Here is a 27,167-nt window from a genome sequence, read left to right as displayed (position 1 = left end):
TAAGCACGGCCCATTTAAGACCAAGCCGTGCCGTGTCGGCTCGTGGCATGGTAGACCCGATGATTTTTTTGTCCGTTAGCCTGTGAAAAATTGAAAAAAAATCAAAAAACTTGCTTTTACTCGGAATCGAACACCCAACCTCCTACTTTAGAGTCAAACACACTAACATTGCACCACATATCCTGTATAATATTAGATCTAAACAAATTATATAAAATATTATAAAAATATAAACAGTTAAACTGGTCGTGCCATACCAACCCGTTATGCCACGGCTCTGGCTCAAACACGACCCAAGTCATCGTGTCGTGCCATGCTTGAGCTGGACCAAAATGTTCGTGCCTCATGCCGGCCCATTTGATCCGATCCATTTGGCCATCTCTAACTGACGGTGCCATTGGACGTTGGGTGAGCAGATCAACAAAAACCAAAAATTTATATGGTTTTTTGTTCTTTATAAGCTCCCAACTCCACAGTAACAGTGATGGTGATGCTGCAAGCTGGCGCAGAACAGGAAGAACAAAAAAAAAAGTTTTGATGTTTCTTTGTAAGAGTGATACATACTCTCTGATTTTATTTTATTTTTATCTACATTCACTGATTTTGGTGGCGCAGCACTGGCGCTGAAGATCGATCCTTAAAAGGAGCAGCCGTTTTCTTCGCACTTTGAAATGAAGTACTTAATGTCAGCCATTTTTCTTGGCTTTCAGTTTCTGCTTGCAGTCGCCACCAAATTCTCTTTTTTTATATTCCGACTCCAGCAGCTTGAGCCCACAGTCCATTTTTTATTTTATATTTCGAAATTAAAAAGATACAAAATAGGCATCCGTTTGAAAATAAAATAAAAAATAAGCTATTGTCTCCGGTTAGAAGGGCGACAAGCATATGTTGCCCATCCAACAGGCGATAGGTTTAGAAAAAACTAACACCCTTACAATGAGCGACAGGATAAAAAATCAAAAAAAATAATATTATGTTTCATTGTCCTCAATACCCAAAATAATATCAAAATAGTTATGAAAAAATCTGAAAAAATTGATGGTGTAAAGAATTCTATGATCTAGCTCAAAAAAATCATACAAAAATATGATCTATGCAATAAGAAATAAAAAGGACAAATTCTAAAAAAAATATTATACACATTCATGACTATTTCGATAATGTTTTGAATTTTATGAAGATAGTTGTTTGTCACCCTTCCAATGGTCAACAATAGCCTATTTTAATAATTTTTGCAATGGATGATCTATATAAACAGGCGCTTATTTTTGCAATTTTTATTTTCAAAATATATATAAAAAAACTGCATCGCGTGTACGTAATTGAGCTTGGGACCTACTAATAGGCAGTTTCTTTGACTTCATACGTCAAAATTATTCCGTCTGAAATGGCGAGCTTAATTTCAGTGACATATTGCACCATGCTCGGTTGTTGCTGTTGTTAAATGTCATCCTTATGCATGGTACCTCAGAACTATAACTACATGTTGACTAGAGTCAAGTAAATACTGAGCAGCGAACCAACCTGCTTAAGCTAATTTCCTTACTGATTAAAAAAGAGTGATTAAAAAGTTCTAGAATGGATGGAGGCATGGAGCCTAATCGTCGCCATGGTGCATCACCTCACTGGCGTGCACCATGGATCCATGCAACCACTGAGCACTATCCGTTTCGCAATGCATGCATGGCATGCGAGACATGATGGCCTCTTTCTTCTCTTAAGAGTCTTTGGATACGGCGGATGATACGTGCCGCCATTCTCTGATCAGCACTAATTGGCATTTAAGCGGTTTTACCATCTTCAATTTCCACACAAACATATTGCAAAAGGATTCCCGAATATAGAAACCAATATAAACGGTAAGGATGTCCAAGAGCACGGGACCAACTTAGTGAGTTAGTGTAATGATATGCTGAACCGTATTGAGAAACAAGAAATGTATTACTGTCAATATTCAATGAACAACCAACCAACACCAAAAAAGTAGCGACTACCCTCTTAAGGGAAATGCGCCATTGTCTCATGGTAATACAAGTCTTCATCGTGGCAAGTCAAGAAATAAAAGAAAAACTATGTATTGCAAAGACCATCCACAGAGCATACTGTACGCAAGACCAACATCACACTTAAACTAGGAAGCAATCAAATCATACACTTAATGAACTCTTCCAGATGACAATTCAATCAGTGAGCAATACACACACTTGCCAGAAAACACACTTAATATAAATATATAGTTCCCAGAAATAATTATCATAACCTTCCTAGATGCAGGTATTATATTCAAGGTTTCTCGTGCATAGCAACAACATAAATCTATGAAATTGGCATACAAAAGACAAGTGTACACGCTTCGGTGCAAATTAGATAAACTGATGAGGAGGTGGGCCTCGTGACAAGTTACTAGTCAGTTGGGTCAATTTCTTTTCTGCTCTTGAGGAAAGCCCTTTTTCTCGAATCTGAGTCTAATTCATCGAGATCTGATGCAATAGCTAGGTATCCGTAAAGTATCCTGTTTCTCTCACCTGTTCTATTATCTGTCTCGACCAGTAAAGGGTTCTGATCAGAATCTACAGAAAGTGCGGCTTGTGCACGTGACCAACCTACACGTCCATGATCTTGCCTCTCAAGGAACTCAGCAAGACGCTCAGCCTCCTTCAAGCCAGCTGGGCTGCTTGCGAACTTGATAAGTGTCAAACCCAAGTGCCCTTCCTTTCCATACAAGGACTTCGGCTTGCCACCAGAAAACCCTAGCTCTGAAAACAAAGATACGAAATTGGCACAGCAAATATTACTGTGATATATATAGCATTACTCCATAAATATGTACTCAGATCCATAATTTCATAACTGGGAACAGTACGCTTTATTTCTCGATGTCCAAATATGGCTTAATTCTAACTTGCAACCTTGCACACCTAAGGACCGAACGGCACTGCTACTTTGCTAGATTAGATATTTAGTTTAGCAATGAATATGAACCCCACAACGGTGTTACAGTTCGCCCCTAACTTGAAAGGTGGCAAGCCAAAACATTGGACAGAGAAATGTTGCTCCCCAGATCTGACCAACGGGAACAAATTAATCTGCTTGAAGTAGATCAGCCGCATGCCTATCACAAAGACAACGTAATCAACCTCCTTGAGGCCCAGAATCCGGATGATACACACCTCATGTTCATGTAACAGAGACAAAGACGCAGCAAAATATTGTTGCATAGACAATGCAATACCTTACTGTCTGTGCAGTAATCTAGGCATTAGTTGCATTTAGCTGACTGTAAATTTAACAGAAACCATCCATCAAGCATTGGATGCAACTACTACTTGTAGCCTAACACAACACTTAGGGAGTAGAGGTATCCTACAACCCAGCACTACTCTTTCTGAGGTCAAGCTGCACTATGTTCAATCAGCCAAGGCAGAGCTGCTCTACACAGGGGCGGAGACAACAGAGCTGCTCTACACAGGGGCGGAGACAAGGGGGGAGGCCAGGGGCCAGGCCCCCCCTCCCCCATGCTTATGTGTTCCACGGTACACATTCTACGCAACGTAGTTCACTGTTGTACCACCCCAGTTATTGTTGTCACCTTTGCGTCACCCTAAAGTTACAACTAAGAAAATAGTCAGTTACGACGGTACAGATAATTGAGTTACAATCACATGACAAAAAGTATATAATTATGAGATGCACTATAGTTTATTGTTGCGTCACCCCATTTACGACTTAAACAAATAGTCAGTTACGACGCACAGATAGTTGAGTTTCGCACATGACAAAAAGTCAGTTACGATCGCAACTATACTGCTTTTGAAATCGTAATTAAGGGTGTGCGCAGAAAAGTGCATAATTACGATTACAGAAGGTACCGAGTTACAACTATATATATTTGTAGTAACTGACATATCTTGTTGATCGCAATTATACTGCTTTTGGGATCGTAACTAAGGTTGTGCGCAGAGGTGAACAAGTTGCGATCACATGACAAAAAGTGTATAATTATGACTAAAGAAGGTACCGAGTTACGATTATATATATTTGTAGTAACTGACCTATCTTATGGGTTGTAACTATACTATTTTTGATATCATAACTGGAGGTGGGCACAAAGGTAAACTACGTTACGCCTAGACACATTATATATATATATATATATATAGTAGCATATAAAAACTAAATAATTTTAAGAGCTAATTGGTATACAAACTTATTTTATCTACTATATATGTTTCAAGTACTATGTCTTTTTTTTCGAAATACATTTCAGGTATTAAATGTCATCGCGTATAATTTACTACACATGGTTATTGTGAATGCATCTAAATAAAATGTTTTTTTCTTGCCAAACTTTATCAATTTTAAAGAGCTTGTCCTTAATAGTCATAATTTATGTTACATTGCTCTACTCTTTATTGGCATGAGCTCTAGTTATTTTCAATTATAGATTTTTTTAGCAATCTCTATGGTAGGTCAATATCAAACTAGAAAAAACAATATCGAGAAGTTGAATAGATAGCTATCATTATCTATTATAGGAAAGATCGTATATTTGTATATGAATAAGAAAAAAGATGTTTTAAACTGATCATGGAACATGGATTCATCGTAACATCTATATTTTTTTCCTAAAAATAGAAAATATATTAAATAATATTAAGAGAAAATTACGTTTTTCTACAAGAATCAATTTAATAGCTTCTAAAACTGATTCAAATTCCCCCCCCCCCTCCCCCACTGCCGTCCAATCCTGGCTCTACCCCTGGATCTACAACACAGCAAAAAATAAAAATAACAGCAAAACCCTAGCCTTGCTTAGCAAAAGTAGAAAGCAGATTGAGATAGTATATCACTGAGAAATATTCAGTGTCCTTAGGCCCAGAATTTTGCTCAGCTATACAATGTCACTATGACATTCATAGGTTAATATGATGAATTTTAAACCTAACAGAAATGGGTTACTTTAATAATCTTCCATTGGGCTATGAAAGGTCACGTTGAGAGTCCTGGAAACATATACATGCTATTGATTCCCCAACCGCAGGGGTTTTTCTGCAAATGTGCGATATGATAGAAATAGCAACCACAAAGAAATGGAAAACACAGAACTCCTTCATAAATTTATCAAACCACTATAAAGCACATATGCAACAGGCACTTGTATGCAAACACTACTGTTCTCACCACAAGTTAGAGGCTGCAATAAAAATATACCTGTCATTTTCTTATCCATGTCTTTGTTCCCTAAACCCTCAAAGCGACCATCTTTCTTCCTCCCAGTAGCAGTATTGTGAATGATAACAGTCGGCGGCCACACGATAAGGTCCTCCCTACTTGCTCGGGCAAGATCACCAGGTAACGATTGGTATCCCTTAGAGTTTTCAGGGACTTTTGTATAATCCCATCCCATAAGGACACATAATGCCTTGTGCAAACCAAGATGATCAACAAATGAATCTGCATTTGGTGGGTTGTAAGCATGCATGACAAGTCCATGCACATCAGCAAAGTCCTTAGAAGACCTGGAATTGTGTACATTGACCAGACATAATCACAAAAAAATTAAGATCCGGTGAATAGCAGTTGAAAACTAGCAAACTAAACAAAACCTTCATTATATATGCAGTATGTCAGGATCTACAAACGAGAAAGAATCTCAATTGTGAAATCCCCAAAACATGTCCATCACAAATATAACATAAGAAAGCAGAAACAAAGGATTCCATGCCAAAGAAACATCCGTCAAGAGAAAAACAATTTTAGACATATTCAGTCACTGGTGTAATGACATACTCCTAAAGGTTTGCTGACAGCTCTGGGACTCTTAAGGATTGTATGGGATGAAGCAGCCTATGGGGCACACAGTGGATCTTCCACTATACATAGATAAGGAACGGTTATGAGCTCCCACTGGAAAATAGTCATACAAGTGGTTCTATAAAAGGAGGTCTGTACCAAGGCTTCGATCCTTGTTTCCACACCAAATCCTACTGCCAGAACGAAAACGGCTTCTCAGCTGGAATTACCTTTAGACCAGCTGAAAACTTGAATCAAAACGTGAACCGTCAAAAGCTGTTTAAGTTGAGGCAAAAAATGGATTTTACCATAAAATGAGGATGCAATTCGCTTCCTTCATCCAGTTAGGCAACAACTGTGCAGTCAATTATGCTTCAACATGTAGGCAATTATTTAGGAAACAACAGCTGGAAATTTAGATGGGATGTCCCCATGCATACGATGCCTTTTTTTCTATGAAAGGAAGTTACTCGAGCCACAAATAGCAATTTCATATGGAGGGTGAACAACTGAACATAACAGACGTGGGAGACAAACAATTAAAAAATGCATTGGTATTGCTGTCTGCTTCATCAGGTTTTACCCCTTGGTTTTTCCTTCCAGACTTTCCTTTTCGAGATGTTCTTCCTCACAAGAATCAAGCTTCTCGTCCCAACTCTTCTATATTCGTTGTATCCTCCTCACAAGCACTGCTCCTTCAGTTTTCACTCAACAAAGCTGGTGACAACGGCTGCTAGGGCTGCAACAAGCCTCCCTCCCTCGCTATCGCTCTCGACTCTCCTAACCTCCATACTCTAGTCAACCACCCCTGGCACCCACCCTTTGGTTGCCTGGATGCCTAGGCAACATTGAGGCAATGTTGTGCAAACTATTTAGGATACAAGCCTCCTCGAATAACATGGAACTTTAGACATAAAAAAACGAAAATAAACAGAGAAAGGACCACTGAAGCTTCTTTAGAAAACTTAATTGCCGTGTTTGCAATTGATATTTCTAAGAGCTTTCAGTGAAGAATGGAGGGCCACTCTATGATAAAAGTAGTTCTCATCTCTGCGGTCAATCTCTACTCTACACTACACTGTTTGATCTACTTCCTTCTTGGCTGTTGTGGGGAGTTCCTCAGTTCCTTCATCCCGCTGCACCTTGCCTCAAGAAGTTGGTCATTTCTAGTAGTGTTTTACTAAATAGTGACTTCTGCAGTGCTAAAAGGCTAGTTTACAGAAGAATAAGTAATTGAGTATGAACACTAGAACAGTAAAACATTAGTACTAGAAGCCATAGTAGGCCATATCAACAATTTAAGCCAAAAAAATGATTCAAACTCTACATACAATGTCAAACGATTGACATAAACCATGGAAGACTTTTAATAATGCATAGCATCATGCAAAAGAGACCAACAATACACAATTACGGTGAACAACAAAAAGAAATAAAGTGGCACAATTTCAGGACAACAAAATTATAAAATAGTGTCTGAACTATAGCTTAGGTATATAATATTCCAAACAACCATGATACTGTGCAGAATAGCTTCTTTTAAGTCTCCAAATAATTTAGATACTACTGATGATGCACTTGATACATTAACTAAGTAAAAAAACATTAAAAGAATGAAGCACCATAATTAAGACATGAACGAAGTGAATGTGACTCGTCAGTCGCCAAACTTGCTTTGACATGTTGTGGTCACAGACCAAACATGGCATAAGCCCCTAATTGATTAAAATACTACACAACCACTATCCTCTTCAACTTATCCAGTCTATGATGAAAATATGGCAGCAAGACACGGCAATCCCCAAAGTTGGACTAATCAAGATCTTGAACACTTGAACATTACAGTTTTTATAGTATTGTCTTAATTGCCACTTCCACAATGTACTTATGAACCATCAGCATGACAGCTAGAATAAGCATACAAACAATCCATGCTTAAGTTAGTTCAGCTACTTAGCTTAAGATAGCTGTGTACTCATGTTAATAATGTATAGAGTATGATTCGTTATAGAGTATAATTCATTTGAATATTAGAATATTCAGAATAATTCGTTAAATAGATATCATTGATCAAATAATACAACCTAAAGTCCTGCACAATGAGCAATATATCCAGAAACTGATAGGCATGAAGAAAACTGGGACCTACAATATCCTGGTGTACAATGATAAGCAATGTCCAACATTTCACATAATATACAGTACTGAACTACTGATGTGCATAGCAGGCCTCAATATGATGCTTAGATAAAAAGCTAAAACTGACACCAGCTGTAAATGGGGAAACTAGAAAACAAGAACAAAATACTGTCAGACATCAACAATGCAACAAAGCATTTTACACTCAGGCACTCAATACACACGTGTATGCTTCAGAAAACTGGTAGCGGAGCTTTGTTGGCAACGACAATATTCAGATCATAAACCATGCCAGCGATACAAAGTATGAAAGCATTGGGTAAAAGTAGAGTCAAGGATACAGGCAGTTAAGCATAATGTAGTACTCCTGAATTGGGATAAGCTACTTCTTGCACTAGATGCTAGACAACCATGAAAACTGAAAACCACACAGCACACGGGGAGATATCGCCTCAATAATCATAAAGCCTGCATGTGGCTCTGTCATAATCCGCCTATTGTCCATATCTAAAAGTACAAGCAAACAAGTCTGCTACAACATCAAATGAACACTCACAAGTACACAATTGCAACAAAGCAAGCAATGAACAATAATATCAGTAGCAATCTACCCGGTCAGTAATTGCCAATGCGTAGAACAACTCTGCTCAAAGAAGTGAAGCAGGATATGCAGCTTATATATTTTTTCCAGAACATTGTTCTTTATAGTGCGTTGAATCAGAAACCCTCACACAACAATGCAGCTATTAAAAATAATACAAGGATAGTTATATTCCCAAGTTCCAAATGACAACAGCGTGGAGTTTCATACTAGATGCCAAAGGTGCAGACAAAAGCATTGCAGTTCTCTCTAGACTTCTGATCACATAAGTACAATACCACTTTACTTCAATCTAGGGGGAAGAGGGTAGAAAAGAGGCATCAGAAAACATATATATCTGCTCTGCTGTAAAGCAAGCTCATACGTAGACACTGTGAAATCTAAAGAGACGCAGCAAGCACCTAACATGATTCGTGGTTGCAGACCAAACATGCATAAGCTCCTAATTGATTAAACTGCTACGCAACATATCCTACAACCACTATCCGCTTCAACTTATCCAGTTTATGATGAACATATGGCAACAAGAGACGGTTGTCCCCAAAGTTGGACTAATCAAGATCTTGACATGTTTGAACATTACAATTTTTATAGTTGTCCTAGTTGCCACTTCTACAATGTATTTATGAATCATCAACATGACAGCTCGAATGAGCATACAAACAATTCATGCTTAAGTTAGTTCAGCTACTTAGCTTAAGATGGCCGTGTTAATAATGTACAGAGCATGATTCATTTGAATATAAGAATATTCAGAAGGAAGTCGTTGGACACATATCATTTATCAAATAATAAATCAAAGTCCTGTACAAGGACCAACATATCCAAATTTCAGAAACTGCTAAGCATGAGAAAACTTATGTGCCTACAATATACTGGTGCACGGTGATAATCAATGTCCAACATTTCACATAGTATACACTATAAAGTACTGAACCACTGATGTGCATAGTTCCACACTGCACATTGGCACCAAGTAGCAGGCCTTAAATAAAACGCTTAGATAAAAGCTAAAATTGACATTTACTATAAATGGAGAGTCTAGAAAATAAGAACAAAATGCTGTCAGACATTGATGATGCACAAAGCATTTGACACTCAGCATAAACGTGTATGCTATATATAATATCACCGTCTGAAGCCCGACAAGTGAATGCTTCAGAAAACTGTTGACCGAGGTCTGTTGGGAAAGACAATATTCAGATCATAAATCACGCCATAAATACAAAGTATGAAAGCATGGGAGCGTGAAATTAAAGGCAAGGATACAAGCAATTATAATGTAACACTCTTAGATCAAGATAGGCTACTTCTTGTGCTAGATGCTAGACAATAATGACAATTGAAAACCACACAGCACATGAGGAGATAATCCGCCATATGTCCATATCTTAATATACAAGCAAAAAATTGTGCAAAATCAAATAAACATTCACAAGCACACAATTGCAATCAAGCAATTAATGAACAATGATACTAATAGAAAATCTACCAGATCAGTACTTGCCAATATGTATAACAACTCTGCAGCAAGAAGTGAAGCAGGACATACAGCTTATATTTTTTTTTTCCAAACACTGTTCTTTGTAGTAAGCAGAATAAATAGCATCACGCGACAATGCACCTCTTAAAAAAATTGCAAGGATAATTATATACCCAAGTTCCAAATAACGGTAGCATGGAGTTTCATATTAGCTGCCAAAGGTAGAGATGAAAGCATTGCATTTCTCTATAGACATCTGATCACACAAGTAAAATCCCGCTTCAAACTTCAGTGGGTAGAAAAAAGGCATCATAAAACAAATGTTTCGACTGCAGAGCAAGTTCATATGTACACACTACGAAATCGAAACACACGCAACAAGCGCCGGTAATAAATAGATGGTTTGGTAGAATATGATATATCATTACTCTTACAAAAGAAAAGAAAAACCTTGAATAATTCAAAGTAATTCTGGAGCAATTATGGCATTATACCAAGTAGCGAAAGACAAAATATATTGTTAGATGCATCCGTCACTGCAAGTTCAATACCAGATGAAGCAAAGCTATGCAGAAAACAAAGTTAAGCTGAACATTCCTAGTACTGCTAACTGATATCTAAGTGTTAGTTAGTAGTCACCAGCAGATAAGTCCACCAAGAAAGAATTCACACAAATTAATCAACAAAAATTACTAAGCAGAGACCTAGGCAGCATTTTTTTTTCAGAAATGAGATATTCTACTGTGGATTTCTCCAGACAGACACGAACATAGTATATCAGTGCAACTGAAAAAAAGGGCATATCAAGTCAAACAGTAAGAGCAAGTTCCACAACAGCAAGAAACCAGCACAAGAACCTCACTACGAACAGTACTAGAAAGCTTGCCAGGAAGGAGGTGGCGAGTAATGCGGGATCGCCAAACCTGCCACAGGCGAGGCATGGGACACGGCCGCCCTCGAGGTAGCTCCGCCTCTGCGCGGAGTTCTCGTTGAGCATCTTAGCGTACTTGAGGAACGCCCTCCTGAGCGTGTGACGGTCCACCGCGGCATGTGGCAGCTGCTGCGGCGGGTGACGCGGCGCATCGAGCCGCGGCTGCTTGGGGTGCCTCGGGAAGCCCTCGTCCTGGTCGGCGGGGTGCTTGCGCTTCGCGCCCTGCGGCGGCACCGGCATCGGCATAAACGGCGGCGGTGGCTGATGCGGCGGCCAGAGGTCCGGGGCGGCGCGGGGGAGGAGGTGGTGCGGGAGGGGTGGCAGGGGCGCGGGCTCGAAGGGGTAGTCGGGGGGCAGGGCAAAGTAGGTGCGGACGGTGCCGTCAGCGAGGAGCATGGTGCGGCGGTCGAGGTTGTGGAACCCGTACGACGACGGGGGAGGGGTCTCCGCCTGCGGCTGCGGCGGCGGCCGGAGCGCGGCCGCGGGCGACGCGGGGTTGCGGGCGAGCGGGGAAGGCGCGGGAGGAGCCTGATGGCGCCTGGAGTCCGCGGAGTGGGTGGGAGTCGGGGTGCGGGCGGAGGTAGACGCGGCCTTGTCTCCAGCTGCAGCAGCGCCCGGTGGCGGTGGGCCCCAGCGAGACTTGCGGGGAGCCATGGCGGAGGCGGAGGGCTTCTGGGGAGGGGGGTTAGGGTTCTTCATGCTCTAGGGAAGATCGCCGCGGAATTGTGGGTTCGGGGGAATGGGATTGGATTTGGATTTGGATTGCGACAGGATGAAGCTTTTTTGTTCTGCCCGGGTCGTCCAGTGTTGAATCCGAGTGAAACAAAAGGGAAGAACGTGGGAACGAGATTGGCACTTTGGCTTGAACGCGTATTCCTAAGCTTACGCAAAACCGCCGCAAGACGTAGTTCTTATGTATCGTTTCTACCACGCCAAAACGTATATTAAAATGTTGCTTTTGCCACGCCACCTTCCTCGCAGCGATGGCTTATCAAAGTTGTCTTCTCTTCTCTCTTGTAGTGTCCATCTTGAGAATTTCTTTTCCGTATGTGACCGCTCGTGTCTAAATCGTGAACGATTGTAACGTGTGGCTTACAGTAAAAAAAAATTTGAAATTTTTTTCTCAAATTTTTTGAGGCACATTTTTTCGTTAACTTTTTCTTAAAACTTTTTTTAAGTCAAACTTTCCTAGTGTAAATTTTTTTCACAAATTTTTTTGAGTCAAACTTTTCTCGTAATTTTTTTTTCAAAAGCAGAAAGATGGGAAGGAAAAAAGTTTTTGAAAAAGGAAAGAGAGGAGGCTGTGTGGGTGGTTCACCGGTTATGTTGCCTATGCGCGTGTCAGTTAGTAAGCTCTATCTATCTTCACCATGTGATGCAGTTATTTGTTGGCAGTAATGGACATATGAACTTATAAAAAAAATGATCTTCCTCTTATTTCACCTTATTGTTTTCTTTTTTTCTTCTTCTCTTAAAAAAATGGTGGGGCTATGAATCCACCCGTCTCTATCTATTAGGGAGGTTATCCTCCCGGACGTCGCACCTAAGAAGGCTGTGGATGCCATTGACAATTGTTGATCCAAGGCTAGGGATGAGCTGGCTATTGAGGAGGTCATGCTCTTCCCCTCGTGCATCATGATGACTTGCCTGCCACCTTAACCTTGATTCGCTCCATTGAAGCAGCAGCTCTTGGGATATCATGCCAAAACCTTCACTGAAGTGCTCATGTCATGCTTGCTAACAATCACTATCTTCATACCATATGCTGCCCTTTGTCAGTCATAGGTGCAAGGGGTAGAGCTTATGGCTTCGCAACTTGTTTGATTTGGAGTTGAGAGATCAGCGAGCCGAAGAGGTTATGATTCTATTTAGTAGAGTTGAAACTTATGAGTTTTTATTAAAAAAATGATTTTTGCTAAAAAGTCGTTTATGACTTATATCAAAAGTTGATAGTTTTTAGGAGCGATTTTTAAGTTCTTGACACACCATCTTTTTAGAAAAATCACTCTTAGACAACTTATTAGCTTTTAGTTAATTTTATCATAAGCTAGCTTTTCAAAAGTTAGCAATAAATCAGTATGTTTGTTTCAGCTTATAATTTCTGAGAATCAAATGCTAGCAATAAGCTATGCTAAATAGGAACTATGAATGGCGACAGGATGTAGCTAGACAATTGGAGGTGTTTGGAGCTTAAGGTCGTGACAATAACAAGCAAAGGAACTTAGGTAGGGAGACTACTTTGATCCTCTTTAGATAAGCTTTTTCGTGTTTTTTTCCTAAAAAAGGTAGAAACTATTAAGGGGCTGGGTTTTTTTCTAGTTTTTTTTTTGTCTCTTTTGTCTGACTGAAGAAGTGGTTATAGTTGAAATGAATTAGAAGCTGCGAAGCAGACTGAGAGTAGTTTTTCTAGCTTTTAGTGTGTTGAGAAATTAAAAATTTATTGTAAAAGTTAACAACAAAAAATCAATAGCCATAGTCGTTTCTTCAACCACCCAAAAATTTTAAAGACATATTCAAACGGGGCATTTGGTTGGCGGAGCTCTAACTCCGAGATCTATACAGGAGTTAGAGTTTGTAGAATGAAATAAAATAATTTAAATATATATTTTCAATTCAAAAGAAAAATAATATATTTTAATCAAATACCATTAATCTACTCACAACTTTAAAAATTTATAGAGTTAAGAATAATTAGATTTAAAAATTCTTAGAGCTTAAAGCTAAAGCTCTATAGACCGTTACTTAGTAGAAAGGAGGTGAAAGAATAGGAAGAAAGAGGAGAGAGACTCAAGAGGGGGTCCTTCTTTTTTTTTTATTCCCTGGCAATTGGGCCCAACCCGTCAAAATTGCAGCATACCTCGCAATCCGGTCCCACCCACAGGGCCCGCTAGCGTGGATAGAGAGGCTGTAGGCGGCTAGCGGGCTTGCTGGCCTGCCGCCGCTGCCGATAACGAACACGAGCATCCTCGCGCGCTGGCAGCTCAGCGTAGAGCTGGGGCCGATGACGTGCCCGCCGAACTGGTGCCCGGTGATCCTACGGCGTCAGCGGGGGCAGGTCGAGGGACGCCGACCAGGCGACGACGTGCTCGTCAACTGATCCCGCGACGTCGAGCTGAGGTGAGGTCACCTGGACCATGCATGCACCCCACATGTTCGTTGTTTTGCTCAAGTGAAGCGCATTGCTGGTTGCTATGCCCCGAATCTGTCAGTCTTAGCCAGTAGATCGACTGCTTGCATGCATAAACAAGTGTGCTCTGCAAAAGAAAAGGTGGGCCGATCTTGCCATGCATTGAACGGTAGGGTCTGCTTTACTGACCCGTAATAGACATGGGAAAGCTCGACGTCCCTCTGCCTTGCCATCCTCTTTCTCTTGAGCTCTGTGGTTTTGTTCAACAACGACTATCAAACCTGTGGCTTTTTTTATTCACTCTTTCTCTTGAGAAATACATATCCACATTACTCAACATACATACATCATATATCCTCAAAAAGAAAAGCACACATAAATCATGAGCTGCACAATGTTAGGTTACAAACACTACGGCAGGTTAGGTTCCCTGCTGGGCAACAACTGGAATTGCACATTACACAGGAATTTGCCACATCCAAAATGTAGAAACTTACCATGCGAAGACTAGATACACAAGCAAACCTACAGAGATATATACTAACTTTATGCTCATCAAAACTCTTGTCTCCATGGTTTAAAATAATTAAGAAATTATCTGCAGATCAAGAACACTGGTCTGCCACTATTAACACACATAAGTACATGGCATATCTGTTTCCCTGAGGTGTGTGAAGTGGGCATTTCAAGTGCCACCAACTACACTGTCACTGGGGTTCTCCTCTAGTTTCTAGGACTTTTGGGGGTAAAAATAAACTTTTCTTTTTTAATTAAAATAGTTTCGAAAACTCAAAATTATATTGCCCACATTATTTTTCCATTCTGATTTCTCACGTAGAGTACTGACAAGTCTATTCAGAAGGCTTTTGGGGAGAAAAATATAGCATTTTCTAGGAAACCAAATGCTACCAAGGATCATAATGTCATCCTGATTATGTGTGAAAACACCTACACAGGCAGAACGGATCTCTGTTCGTATCCATTTTTGCAATAAACAAAATGCATATTGCAACATCATCCTAGGGGTGCTTTACTGCTTTATTTCGGCAACCATCGTCTCGCTGCTTTGTGAGGGGTTGGACAAGACAGTTTGAAAACGGTTAGGAGCTCACGCAGTTATAGAAGGAAAAACTTGTGTGCACCAGGCCATGCAAATCCTTGTGCAGCAGGCAAAGAGTAGCTATTGCCTGTTTGGTCTTCATGCTGGCATAAAAGGAAAAACTTGTGCGCACCAGGTCACGCAAATCCTTGCGCAGCAGATAACGATGTGTTATTGTCTTTGATCTTCAGGGACTCCACATAAGGCGTGTTTCCCATTATCAATCCATGCTCAGATGAGTAGTTGTCTGTTCTGGTTCGGTTCCTCCCATGAAGCCAAATGAAGTTTAGGTATTTCAAGTTTGGCCATTCAAGTTTGGCGGTCTTGGTGTGCTTGATCTCAAGCTCGCCGGCTTCGTCTTGCGCGTTCGATGGCTTTGGCTAAAAAACCCGACCGAAATCGAGCTTGATCTGACTTGTAGATGCAGTTTGAACCGGAGGTTCACGCTCTGTTTGATGCTTCCGTGGTTGTGCTCCTGGGCAACGGCCAGCGCGCCCTCTTTTGGTCGAACTGTTGGTTCGGCGGGCGCTCCATCAAGTCTTTGGCGCCGGCTCTTTGGGCGTCGATTGGCCGCTGCGCTCTTCGCACTCGAACGGTGGCTCAGGCCCTACACAACAGGCAATGGATCCGCGACATTCAGGGTCGCTAACCGTGCAAGTTTTGATGGATTACATTTCTCTTTGGCACCAGCTCGCAGTGATTAGGCTGCATGAGTTCAGAGATGATGCTTTTGTTTGGCGCTGATCCTCAGATGGGGCATTCACGGCACGCTCGGCCTATCATATGCTCCATCTAGGCAGCATCCATGATCAAGCCGCCGACCTGCTTTGGAGGTCATGGGCGCCATCGAGAGTCAAGTTCTTCATTTGCTTGCGTTGCGTCAGCGAATTTGGATGGCAGATAGGCGCCTGAGGCGCGGGTTGGATGCTCAGCCGGTGTGCTGGCTTTGTGATCAGGAACCGGAGACCGCGGATCACCTCTTGGTCCAGTGCTCTTTTGCCCAGTGCTCCTTTGCCAAAACCATTTGGTGGGAATCCTTCTCTTGGGCTCTCTGTGCCTGTATTTTCCTCCCGGATGCCTCCATTCTCGAGTGGTGGTCTCTCATCGTCTCCTTGCAACAAGAGCGTATGCGGAGAGGAACCAACTCGCTTTTCATGCTTATTGCTTGGCATCTGTGGAAGGAAAGAAACGCCAGGCTTTTTGATCACCGCTCCTCCACGGCGATGCAGCTTCTCGAGCGGATCAAGGCGGACACGGAATTATGGATTGCGGCGGGAGCTCACCACTTAGGTTGCTTATTCCGGGAGTAGTCCCTTGGTTTCGTGGCAATTAGTTGCCGCTGTGCGGAGATGTTCTATTTCTCACGTTGTGTTGGCTCCCCGGGAGCGCTTGTATTCCAACTTTGGATTCTTCCTTTCTTAATACAATGATATCCAGTCCTCCTGCGTATTTGAGAAAAAAAAAGTTTATATTTGAAGCCTTGGAGGGTGCATAAATGCACCAAATGTGCAAAGTCAGATGAGTAGTATACAGTGTGGCAAATTATTACGGCGAATCTGAAGACAAGTACTCTTTGAGATTCTGATGAATACCACAATTCAGAGAGAGCCAGTACCAAGTATTCTTCTCAGTTGTTTTGACTATAATTGACTTGCATGGATAAGGCAGCCACTGAACATGTCAACATGGCAAACCAAAGACATGCGGAAACCAATTTTTTGCCTTTTTTTTGCAAGCAATGATGCAAATTTAAATGTAATAATGCATCTAAAAGATGAAAGATTGACGGTCGGTGAAGCATGCTGGCAAATCCTTTTTGTGAAGTGAGCAAATATGATGAACCAAACTCATGCCAAGGAGAGTGTTTTGCAAGCTTCATACTGTATGTTTGATTCATTTTTACTTTACCTGCAATGATGCTCAACAGTTCTCCTCCGGATATGACTTCACCTGTGTTTTACTGAATTATAGTAAACCTGCACCTGCAGGGATGTGATTCAATATATCCAACACACATTCACACTTCATGTTTTGCTAAACTTGTACCACACGATTAATCAGGTTTCATTTTTTTCTATGCATCTCTTTTGTAATACATTCTCCACGTTCTTGAGAACCATAATGGCATGTACAAGGATATTTAAATATTTTCCATCTCACTGATGCCTATTAAACATTATATTCATCATTTTGTACACATCAGCACATAATGGAACAATGGTAACTCTTTTGTAACATTATATTCTTGTTCATTGTATGCAAGACACATACCCTGGATGGGAGGTTTACCACTTACTACGACGCATGCTAGATGTGTACAACCTATTGGTTACTAGTTAAGTAGTTTCAATCAGCTGAAATATTGTAGGAACGAGAATGACGACTAGAAGGGATGAATATGCGTCTCAACAAATTTCTTTTGAAATAGATAATCTCTTTCTATTTTTCACCCAACACACCTCAAAATGCTCAAGCGGAAGTAAAAGAATTAGATAGATAAAAAAAGAAGACTAGTTTCATGGTAACATGACTCCACGGATGGAATATGAACCATAGGTTTTATTCAAGACTATTTCATGTGTCTTTGTCCACAAAACTCGTAACTTTCAAAGAAACTAGAGAAGATGGACACCGAACAAGGTTATCCTCCAAGATGATAATCTAGTGGCAAGAGAACTCAAGACCCGCTCAAATATATAAGTATGTGAATGTTTAAGCCACTAACATCAAGAAACAAACAACCCTGCAAAGGTGAAAACTGCAGCTCGAAGAAAAGATCACCGAGTAAAGAATCTCTCCAAGTTGATGATCTAGAGGTAAGGGTACTCAAAACCCATGAGCATACCCTTGTATGTGAGTTTTTATGCCTCTAGCAACAAGAAGAATGACCTCATAAGGTGCTGAAATTTCAGCCCAAAAATCAAAACAAAAATCAAAACCGAAAACCGAAAAACTTGCAAACTAGCAAGGGAACCAATAGAGGGAAACTAGAAGGAGGGGAATTCAAGCATATACAAAAATATAAACTTAATTACTCAAAAAGATCAACCCTATTTTAAGCAGATTACAAAAATTTATCTCTCAAAACTCTCACCTATTACATAGACTAAGCACTCATCCTTCTCTCCTTTAAAACCCTAGCTCTAAGGTCCTCAAATGGGTGGCAAAAGGGGGCTCAAGTGACTGGTTCAAAGCTCTCCCTAGTCCTACCCCTCTATTTATAGGCCTAGTAAACTTGTCCCTTAAATTTTCTAGCTTTTTCCCAAAATACTCCTCTCTTGTAGTGCACTCCTACCTACCACTGAGGGTATTTTGGTCTATTTTCTTCTCCATTTATCGGACGGCCACGGCACATTCATGACTTAGCTTCGCCTCGACGCAAGCTTCGCGATGGTGCCACATACTCCTCCAATCCTCCCACAGTTTTAAGACCAAACCGCGAAACCGCCTGCACGCTTCTCAAAGTGTGACTCACCGTCTTGCTTACACCTTAAGCAATCGCTTCGATATCGACGTGTGTACTCCGTCATGTGATCCTGACAGCCGACAAGTCTCTCCCGCTCCCGATCCCTCGGGTCGTCTTGTCACTTGCACTGGCATCCCCTTCGCTTGACTTTGTCAACACGTCGTCTCTATCCGCCTTCAATATTTTGCTTAACCTCCACGTGTTCAGCTAGGATCACCCTTGACCCCGTCCGACCTCCTTGATCGTCTGTCACCAAGCACTTCGCTTGGCCCTGATCATTCCGTCGTCGACCGTCAAGTTACATCCATCACGTGCACACTATGAGACAAGTAAACACATATCTTCAACTCTAATTCCAATTAATCCATAATCAATATGCTCAAATGAAATATCAAATCACATCAAAGCTCATTCAAAACCGAAGATCATCAAACCAAATAAATGACAAAGTCAATCACTCATAAAAAAAATCAAGACACATTTCAACTTGATTTCTTAAATATATAGGTTGGTAATTGTAAGGTTCAATGCTGCAAAGTAGGGCGCGTGAAGGATGAAACCATAATTAAAGAAACACGGTCCATGTCAATCAAGTATTAGTATTTCCTGTAAATCATGAGTGTTCATAATTTTTTTTGGAACGCGGGATACCCCATTTCCATTAAGAATTTAACGGACAACACCGTGCTTAGTTTTTACATCACCAGAAGCAAGACAGACGGAGCATAACTAGTTTAGAACCAGAAAACATAGACAACAGGGACCACGTATCAGACACTAACCAACTGACAGATAAAATAACCGAGCACTACTAAAAGCTAACGAGTGTAATTTAACGGAGATAATGGGTGTTCATTATTTGTGAGATCGCATTGCTTTTGAATGTTCAGCAAATGCATAATGCTTGCACGGAGTGTAATGGTTAGCAGCAGCAACATGCCCAGTAAACTTTCCTCACATAAGTCGCGCCATTTTGAATTTTACTGATGCTAACACATTATTGGCAGGAGACGAGAAAGCCTTCTCAGCTTTATTTCCTGGGAACAACGCTGGATATTATAGATTTTATACAAATGCAGTAGAAATTGTCACTGTAGTTTGCTATAAACCGCATACTAATGGGTGGGTATAAGGTTTGTCTCGTCACTACATTGGACCTTTAAGATGCAATGATATGAGCACACATGCGATCTCCGTAACTCAGACACTTGCCTACATCTTTGAACTTTATACCTTTAACCTTGGAGTTTAGCCTTGTAGCTGTTTAGGTTGAAAGCTTGGGATTAGCCTTTAGAGAGTTCCAAAAGCTACAGCATGCTAAGTATGTTTGTATCTGGCAGCTGGGCCTTGCCACTTTTGTGTAGGAAGTAACAAAACACTAGATCAGATGATGACAACACGAGGGTGAGAATGTTAGGTCGCTATTAACAAGCTTAGGTCTGTTAGTTATCTTGCACACTGTACAGTAGCTAGACTCTGTACTTAACTCGATAGGCTTAATCATCGCATCAGTGATCTATAGACTAGATCACTAGATGAACAAAGCAAAAGGCATGATGCAGTCATGGAGGGCTGTCAGAGCCAATTGTAGCTTTGCAAAGCTTGTCTTGCAAGCACCCTACAGCATGGCACGAACACTTATCCCCACAGAATCACATGTTATATGTCCTTTGTCTATCTCTCTATATATATCCCTGCCATTCCATTAAAGTCATTGTGTAAAGCAGAATGGCTGTTTTTCTGCTTCTGCTTGTTGCTTTCTCTCTTTCCTTTGCCATTTATCCCATTCAATCCACTTCAGCATCTCATGCAAATGTACAAATTTTCATGCAGTTTCCAGTCCTTTTTATCTTTTGATCAAATCATGTCTTCGCATTATGTATGTCCTCTTTCTGTTGTCTTGCAGGTTCACATTGTGTACTTGGGCCACAACAATGGCCTCAGTCCTTCTCTAACTTCACGGTTTCATCTGCAACTTCTATCAAGAGTTTTTGCAAAGTAATTAGTTCTCTTTTTTCCTACTGTAATTGCTGGTGTAAAAATCAAGGGAAATAACAAAAAGACATGCTGAGATTCTCTTGAAGTTGACTTTAGTGCAGAAACTTCATCATTAAACATTTACATAATTCTAATGTGAATTTCCTCCGATCCATTATGTCATTTTTACTGCATATGTCAGACAAAGAAAGGTAGCATTTTAATAAAATAAAAGGTAATTTAGGCTAACTGTTCATGTGTATTCGTATCATAGTATACAGCTATTATGTTTGTTTCTCATATCTACTCAAGTTGCGCAGCATGCCAAACTTCAAGCAATTTAATTACCGATTTAGAAAATTCAAACCCTCAGCTCACTTAGCTTGGACATGCTTGTTCTTCTCGGGAAAAATATGACTAAAGACACTTTTGCACTCGACATTGCAGGCCAGATGAAGCAAGAGAAGCTATTCTGTACAGCTACAGCTCTGGATTCTCTGGTTTTGCTGCATTGCTTAATTCAACGCAGGCTGCCACATTGTCAGGTAGACAGTTAATTGTATTCGTTGCTTGTTGTCAGAACATACATGCATGATGCATTTGCCTAGTTTTTTTTTTGACCGAAAACATCTACCTAGTTATGCTTAGTTCATTATTGCCATGAACTTACAACTTATAAGACAGCTCATGATCATTACAAGCAGAAACAGAAGAGGTCATATCAGTATTCAGGAGTAGGATGCTGCAGCTCCATACAACGAGGAGCTGGGATTTCATGGGCCTCAACCTGCACATGCCAATGGAAAAATCATCCCAACTGCATTTGAAATTTGGAGACGATGTAATTGTTGGCATCCTTGATACAGGTATTTGTCCTTCAAACACTACCCTTTCCCTGCAAAACCTATTACACTTCGCTATATTCGCTGCTCTTTCTCGGTAGATGAAAAGAGGTGTCGCTAGATGAAGTTCTTTTTTGAGGGCCTGGATGATCTTGTAGCCTGAAAAGTATGGTTTCTTAATATTCATCTACAAAGTTGCTGGAGATAATTGAGTGGCGATCCCTCTCATCTCTGCAGAGAATTGAGCAATCTTGATATGAAAGATAGAATGATTACTGTGATCCTAGCATGCCCTGCAAAGATCTAAAGTTAAAATTTTCCGAGCACTCATTCTTGTTAGTTGTTGGAAAGTGTGGTCCTTGGCATTCCATTGGGAGCTTGAGACATCTGATCTTTTCATGTGCCAACAGGAGTGTGGCCTGAATCCGAAAGCTTCAGGGATGACCCCCACTTAGGCCCCATTCCATCGTCATGGCGCGGCACGTGCGTGGGAGGCGACCAGTTCGATCCGGCCACGGCATGCAACCGCAGGCTCATCGGCGCGCGCTACTACCTCTCCGGCTTCGAGCACGAGCTCGGCCCGCTGAACACCAGCGGCGGCGCGGAGTACCGATCACCTCGCGACCGCGTTGGCCACGGCACGCACACGGCGTCCACGGCCGTGGGCGCCGTGGCACCCAACGCCAGCTACTTCGGGCTGGCCCGCGGTGCCGCGCGCGGGGGCGCACCCAGGGCGCGGCTCGCGGTGTACAAGGTGTGTTGGTTCAGGGATCTCACGGGCCGGTGCAGCGACGCCGACGTCCTGGCCGCATTCGACGACGCGCTGCGCGACGGCGTGCACGTCCTGTCGGCGTCCCTCGGCTCGCCCCCGCCGCTCATGCCGCTGTTCACGACGAGCACCGAGATCGGGTCGTTCCACGCGATGCAGCTAGGCGTCGTGACGGTGTTCTCGGCCGGGAACGACGGGCCGGACGCGGAGATGGTGCAGAACGTGTCGCCGTGGGGGGTCACCGTCGCCGCCAGCACCATCGACAGGAGGTTCCCAACGGTGATCACTCTCGGGAACAATGCCTCGATCGTGGTGAGTTTCTCGCTGCTAGTGGCGTGTCGTCGTGAGTGTACTGTGTATGTATGGATTGCAGCGTGTGTGGTATACTGGTACACTATACGTTCTAGGTTCTACTGCCGTGCAAGCACTACACCAAAACAGGTCATCAATATTGTTTTTGGAACCGATACTCTATAAGGGTCCGACTATTAGTGCTAGCTTAACAACCGACACTGATGAGGTTTTCTAGAAAAAAAAAAGAAGGAAAAGGACCAGGCAAACGAGCCGGCTCGATGCATCGAGCTGAGCTCGCTGTCGGTCCCACATGACAGAGTTCATCGTCCTCTCTAGGACTATGCCGCTGCTAATCTGGTGCCTCCGCTCACCGAGGATGTCGTCGTCACAGATCCTGGGCCTCCGTCTCACAAGGACACTGCCGCCGTGGATCCTGGACCTCCACTTGCCAAGGTCGCTGCCACCATAGAAACACACAAAGACACCCACGACAGCATGGCAACAGATAAGCACACGCACCACACCAACACAGAGGCGGCACAAATGACGGCAACATGACGACAGAAGCACACACACACCCCCACGCGTGGCAACACAGTGGCAGATGGCGCGAGTGCTGGGCACAAAGGGCCGGGCACAAAGAGAGAAGGCACAACGGCGCGTCTAGAGCACCGGCTACGAGGGCATGACCAGGCACAAAGAGAGAAGGCACAACGGCGTGGCCGAAGCACCGGCTACGACGGCACAATCGGGCACACAGAGAGAGGGGGCAAGGCGGACTAATCAGCGGTGTTGACGACATTAGCCGGGCCTCAGTCCCCTTCCTCGTTGGACGGTGGTGGCGATCGACGGCGGGAGGGCCTCGACAAACTGTGATCTACCGAAGGGCCACAGAAATGTGGCAACACACCGAATCTGACCCTAGCAAGATCCATGGCGGGATCCGCTAGATCCCGTCATGGATCTCACAAGGGCGAAGTTATCGGTGAGAGGATGAGGAAAAGAGAGGCTGGTGGGGGAGGAGGAGGAGGAGAACGACGGTAGGGAAGAGATAAGGTCGAGCCGTGACGGAGTTGCGGGTGAGGGCGAGAGAGAGAGAGAGGATCGATGGCGAGGAGAAGAGATAAGATCGAGTCATGACGGACGCGAATTTAGCTAGAAGTGGATTCAATTAAACTTTCGAGTATGATCCTACCGATAGTATCAATGCTGTTATTTAATTCGAACCAATACTGATAATAACTTATTAGTGCCGATTATTTTTAAAAATCAGCACTGATACTGTTTTTCTTACGAATCGGCAGTGATAATCGTATCAGTGCCGATTTTAATCTAACCAGCCGTGATGACCTAGCACGGTAGTGGTGAAGTAGCATGGGGCTTGTTGGAGTTTGATCTGCAGATAACGATGGATATTTGCCCAGGGACTGAGCTTCGGTGTGAAAGACATGAAGATGGATTTGGTAGAGAGCAGTAGCGTCTTTACCGATGGGTAATCTCTCTCCCTCTCTGTGCGTGTGATTAGCATTAAAGTAATTGTGTTTAGGAGCACAGTGGAGGCTCCTAGGGTGAGAACTGCATTTCCCCACAGTAGCATGCATCTGACCAAGGCATACCGTTTTGATTTTGTGAACGAAGGACGTGCGCGTTCGAGCAGCTGATTTACCGCACGGCCGCGTCAGGCAAAATCGTGCTGTGCTTCGCCACCATGGGAATGGTGTCCAGCGAGGGCGCGGCACTGGCGGTGTACGCCGGCAAGGGCTCCGGCGTGATCTTCGCCGACACCATTACCCGGAAATCGACCCAGGACAACTTCCTGCCCACCGTCCACGTCGACCTGCACCAGGGCACCCAGATCCTCTACTATATCCGATCATCCAGGTACGCGCTTGTTACTTGACCACGGACCAAATTAAACCCGGTCGATCTCCGCCGTCCGATCGTAAATAATGCGCCTGACTCGGCCTGTCTAGCTGTTAACTTTCTGCCTTGTGATCGTACGCAGCAATCCGACGGTGCACATCTCTCGGAGCAAAACCGTCGTCGGCAAGACTCCGGCGCCGGCTGTGGCATACTTCTCTTCCAGAGGGCCGAGCTCCATCTCTCCAAACATCCTCAAGGTACGTTCTCCTACTTCACCGCACTTGACAGTTCACACATGTAATACATCTGAGCAAATATGGCCGGCCCAGTCCGGCGTCCAAGGGTCGAATTGGCCGTGGTGGGTTCAGCCCATTTTGATGGTTCTTGTCAGTTTTGGCGTTGCTCGTGAGAGATTGTTACGCCAGTTACGTGATGCGTCGGCGCCTGATCTTTGCAGCCCGATGTCACCGCCCCTGGAGTGAACATACTGGCGGCATGGCCGCCCAACTCGTCGCCCACGGTGCTTCCGCTGGACAAGCGCTCCACCGAGTGGAACTTCGACTCGGGCACGTCCATGTCGTGCCCGCACGTCTCTGGCATCGTCGCTGTCGTCAAGTCCGTGCATCCGACCTGGTCGCCGGCAGCCGTCAAGTCCGCCCTCATGACCACAGGTTTCTACTGCGCATCTCAGTTTGCTAGCAGTAAGCTGCATCCAAAAAAATGGGTCTTTGCAATCTTATTTTCGTCTGTGCTGCCTGCAATGCAGCGTACATGTACGACGACACGTCCGACGTGATGCTGGCCGGCGGGACGCTGAAGCCGGCGGACGCCTTCGACGTCGGCGCGGGGCACGTGGACCCACTGCGTGCGCTTGACCCGGGTCTAGTCTACGACGCGGGCGCGCGCGACCACGTGCTGTTCCTCTGCAGCCTCGGCTACACGGCGGAGCAGATCCGGCAGATGGTGCTGACCTACCCGGCGCTCGACACGAGCTGCGGCGACGCGGCGGCACGCGCCGAACTCAACTACCCAGCCGTCGTGCTCGCCGACCTGAACGCCACGGTGACCGTGAAGCGGACGGTGACCAACGTGGGCGCCAACCGGGACGCCGTGTACCGCGCCACCGTGGTGAGCCCGCAGGGCGCGCGCGCCGCGGTGTGGCCGCAGGCGCTGGCGTTCTCACCTTACCACGACAAGGCCTCCTACTACGTGACGGTCACGCCGGTGAAGCTGTCGCGCGGCCGGTTCGACTTCGGCGAGATCGTGTGGTCCGACGGGTACCACCGCGTCCGCACGCCGCTGGTAGTCAGTGTGACCAACCTGCCGGACGACGGCGTCCAAGCCGTGGGTGACCATGACCATGGCGCCACGGATTTACAGACTGCATAGCTCCCGTTCTTGGCAGTGCACGGCCTCAGAACTCGTTCGATTTCAGATATTTCGCTCGTGGGTTTGCGTGGATTTCATCAGTCTTTTGAGTCCATTTCTTGGGATCCACTAGCCGTAGTAGTGTGTGTCATTGTTCATGCTAGAATTTGCCACAAATTCCAGGATGTTGCTGTCAGTTGACAGTAGCTTCTGCAGGGTCCGGTCAGAGCTATCATGCACGAATTATTTTATGGCAGTCGTTTGATGATTCACCTAGATTTTTTTTTTCACCTAAAGTTTTGGGAGCATTGATTGAGATGTGCTTCTTCTGAGGCGTCAGTTTGGGGGCGCGAGGAGGAGAAGGGAATTTGTGCAAGGCACGGCAAGCCAGGCCAAGCCAAGCCGAGCCGAGCAACTTGTTTACCCTCCATCTTCTGCGTCAGGTAGAGTGTAGTTTTCACAGAGCATTGCTAATACTTCTCCAGTAGTATCATTCAAGTAAGATCAGGTCAAATTACCTAGAAAAGACATACTTAATCGCAACAGAAGATGTGCAAAACGATATGGAACACGCTTGATCCAATCATCCACGTATGAAAGAATCTCTAGTGCGTATCAAGGATGGCCGCTCTGACGCTGACTCCTTGTGAGGTGGCACTGGACACACGGTGATGTATGCGTATCCTTCATCACTCATCAGAGAGTTGTGGTGATGTGTCCAAAGTTAGGCTGTATGCTGAAAAAATGCTCCATATTATTTTGTTGGCCCGCAAAGTGACTAAGTGAGCTTTGCATCTACGTTGGTTGCCTTTTGTACGGGCACACTGGCCACTGTTATCTAAGTGAGCTTTGCATCTAAGTTGTGTTGATCCGGCCTGTTCCAATTCCAACCGGGGGCAACCCGTCAGATAAGAGCAGTTCCTTAGCCCCAGGCCAGTTCAGAACAGTTGAGCTGGAGAATCCAATCCAAATGGAAGTCTGCTCGTGAGCGGACGAAGCCGGATTCCGAGCGGGCGCGACGGCGATGGGATCACGAGAACCGGCTAGCCGTAGGGAACCGGATCTTCTGACGTAACGGTATCGATGTATGTTCGAACTAGTACTTTATTTGTGGATCTCACATATCAGCGACGAAGTCACCGGTGACGTTAGTAGCTGCCTGCCTCCCGCAGCGATGCACTGATCTCGTGCCGGAATCTCACACGGAAAATCGCCAAGACAACAATCGGCGAGCGTAGAATCTCGCGACCGGCCGGGCGAGATCCAGTTCGGGAACGCAACTTGCTCCTTTTCCCTTCCCTTTGTGGGGTTGGGTTTGGTCTAGTACGATCGATCCGTTGCTCGCTAGATGCAGCGTAGCAGGCTTGTGAGATCTTATCTTCACTTGTTTTCTTTATGCTTGGAAATCCAAACCA

At 43.8% G+C, this 27,167-nt stretch overlaps 2 protein-coding genes across 2 annotated transcripts; one reads left to right on the top strand and one right to left on the bottom strand.

Moving 5' to 3' along the window:
- Positions 1-2,105: 2,105 nt before the first annotated feature.
- On the bottom strand, positions 2,106-11,792 carry LOC133911633 (uncharacterized). Its single transcript, XM_062353963.1, has 3 exons — positions 10,940-11,792; positions 5,212-5,519; positions 2,106-2,756 (listed from the first exon to the last, which is right to left on the bottom strand). Exons 1-3 carry the CDS (start codon positions 11,644-11,646, stop codon positions 2,404-2,406), a joined length of 1,368 nt encoding a protein of 455 aa, XP_062209947.1. The 5' UTR covers positions 11,647-11,792; the 3' UTR covers positions 2,106-2,403.
- Positions 11,793-20,367: 8,575 nt separating this feature from the next.
- On the top strand, positions 20,368-25,984 carry LOC133910899 (subtilisin-like protease SBT3.18). Its single transcript, XM_062353135.1, has 10 exons — positions 20,368-20,454; positions 20,546-20,637; positions 21,064-21,161; positions 21,321-21,482; positions 21,869-22,539; positions 23,946-24,013; positions 24,160-24,402; positions 24,527-24,641; positions 24,842-25,055; positions 25,151-25,984. The coding sequence occupies exons 1-10, from the start codon at positions 20,368-20,370 to the stop codon at positions 25,771-25,773; spliced, it is 2,373 nt and encodes a 790-aa protein (XP_062209119.1). The 3' UTR covers positions 25,774-25,984.
- The last annotated feature ends 1,183 nt before the right edge of the window (positions 25,985-27,167 follow it).

This window comes from Phragmites australis, chromosome 3, assembly GCF_958298935.1.
Source record: "Phragmites australis chromosome 3, lpPhrAust1.1, whole genome shotgun sequence".
In the NCBI taxonomy this organism is placed as follows: Eukaryota; Viridiplantae; Streptophyta; class Magnoliopsida; order Poales; family Poaceae; genus Phragmites; species Phragmites australis.
The sequence above is the reverse complement of the archived record's forward strand: the minus strand, read 5'-3'. Positions and strand labels throughout refer to the sequence as shown.

Coding starts and splice junctions, on each gene's coding strand:
- LOC133911633 (XM_062353963.1), bottom strand. CDS start 11,646: ATGAAGAACCCTAACCCCCCTCCCCAGAAGCCCTCCGCCTCCGCCATG. Junction 5,520..10,939: donor CCATGCCTCGCCTGTGGCAG/GTTTGGCGATCC, acceptor ACACAATTCCAG/GTCTTCTAAGGACTTTGCTG. Junction 2,757..5,211: donor CATGGATAAGAAAATGACAG/GTATATTTTTAT, acceptor CTTTGTTTTCAG/AGCTAGGGTTTTCTGGTGGC.
- LOC133910899 (XM_062353135.1), top strand. CDS start 20,368: ATGGCTGTTTTTCTGCTTCTGCTTGTTGCTTTCTCTCTTTCCTTTGCC. Junction 22,540..23,945: donor GGAACAATGCCTCGATCGTG/GTGAGTTTCTCG, acceptor ATATTTGCCCAG/GGACTGAGCTTCGGTGTGAA. Junction 25,056..25,150: donor GTCCGCCCTCATGACCACAG/GTTTCTACTGCG, acceptor CCTGCAATGCAG/CGTACATGTACGACGACACG.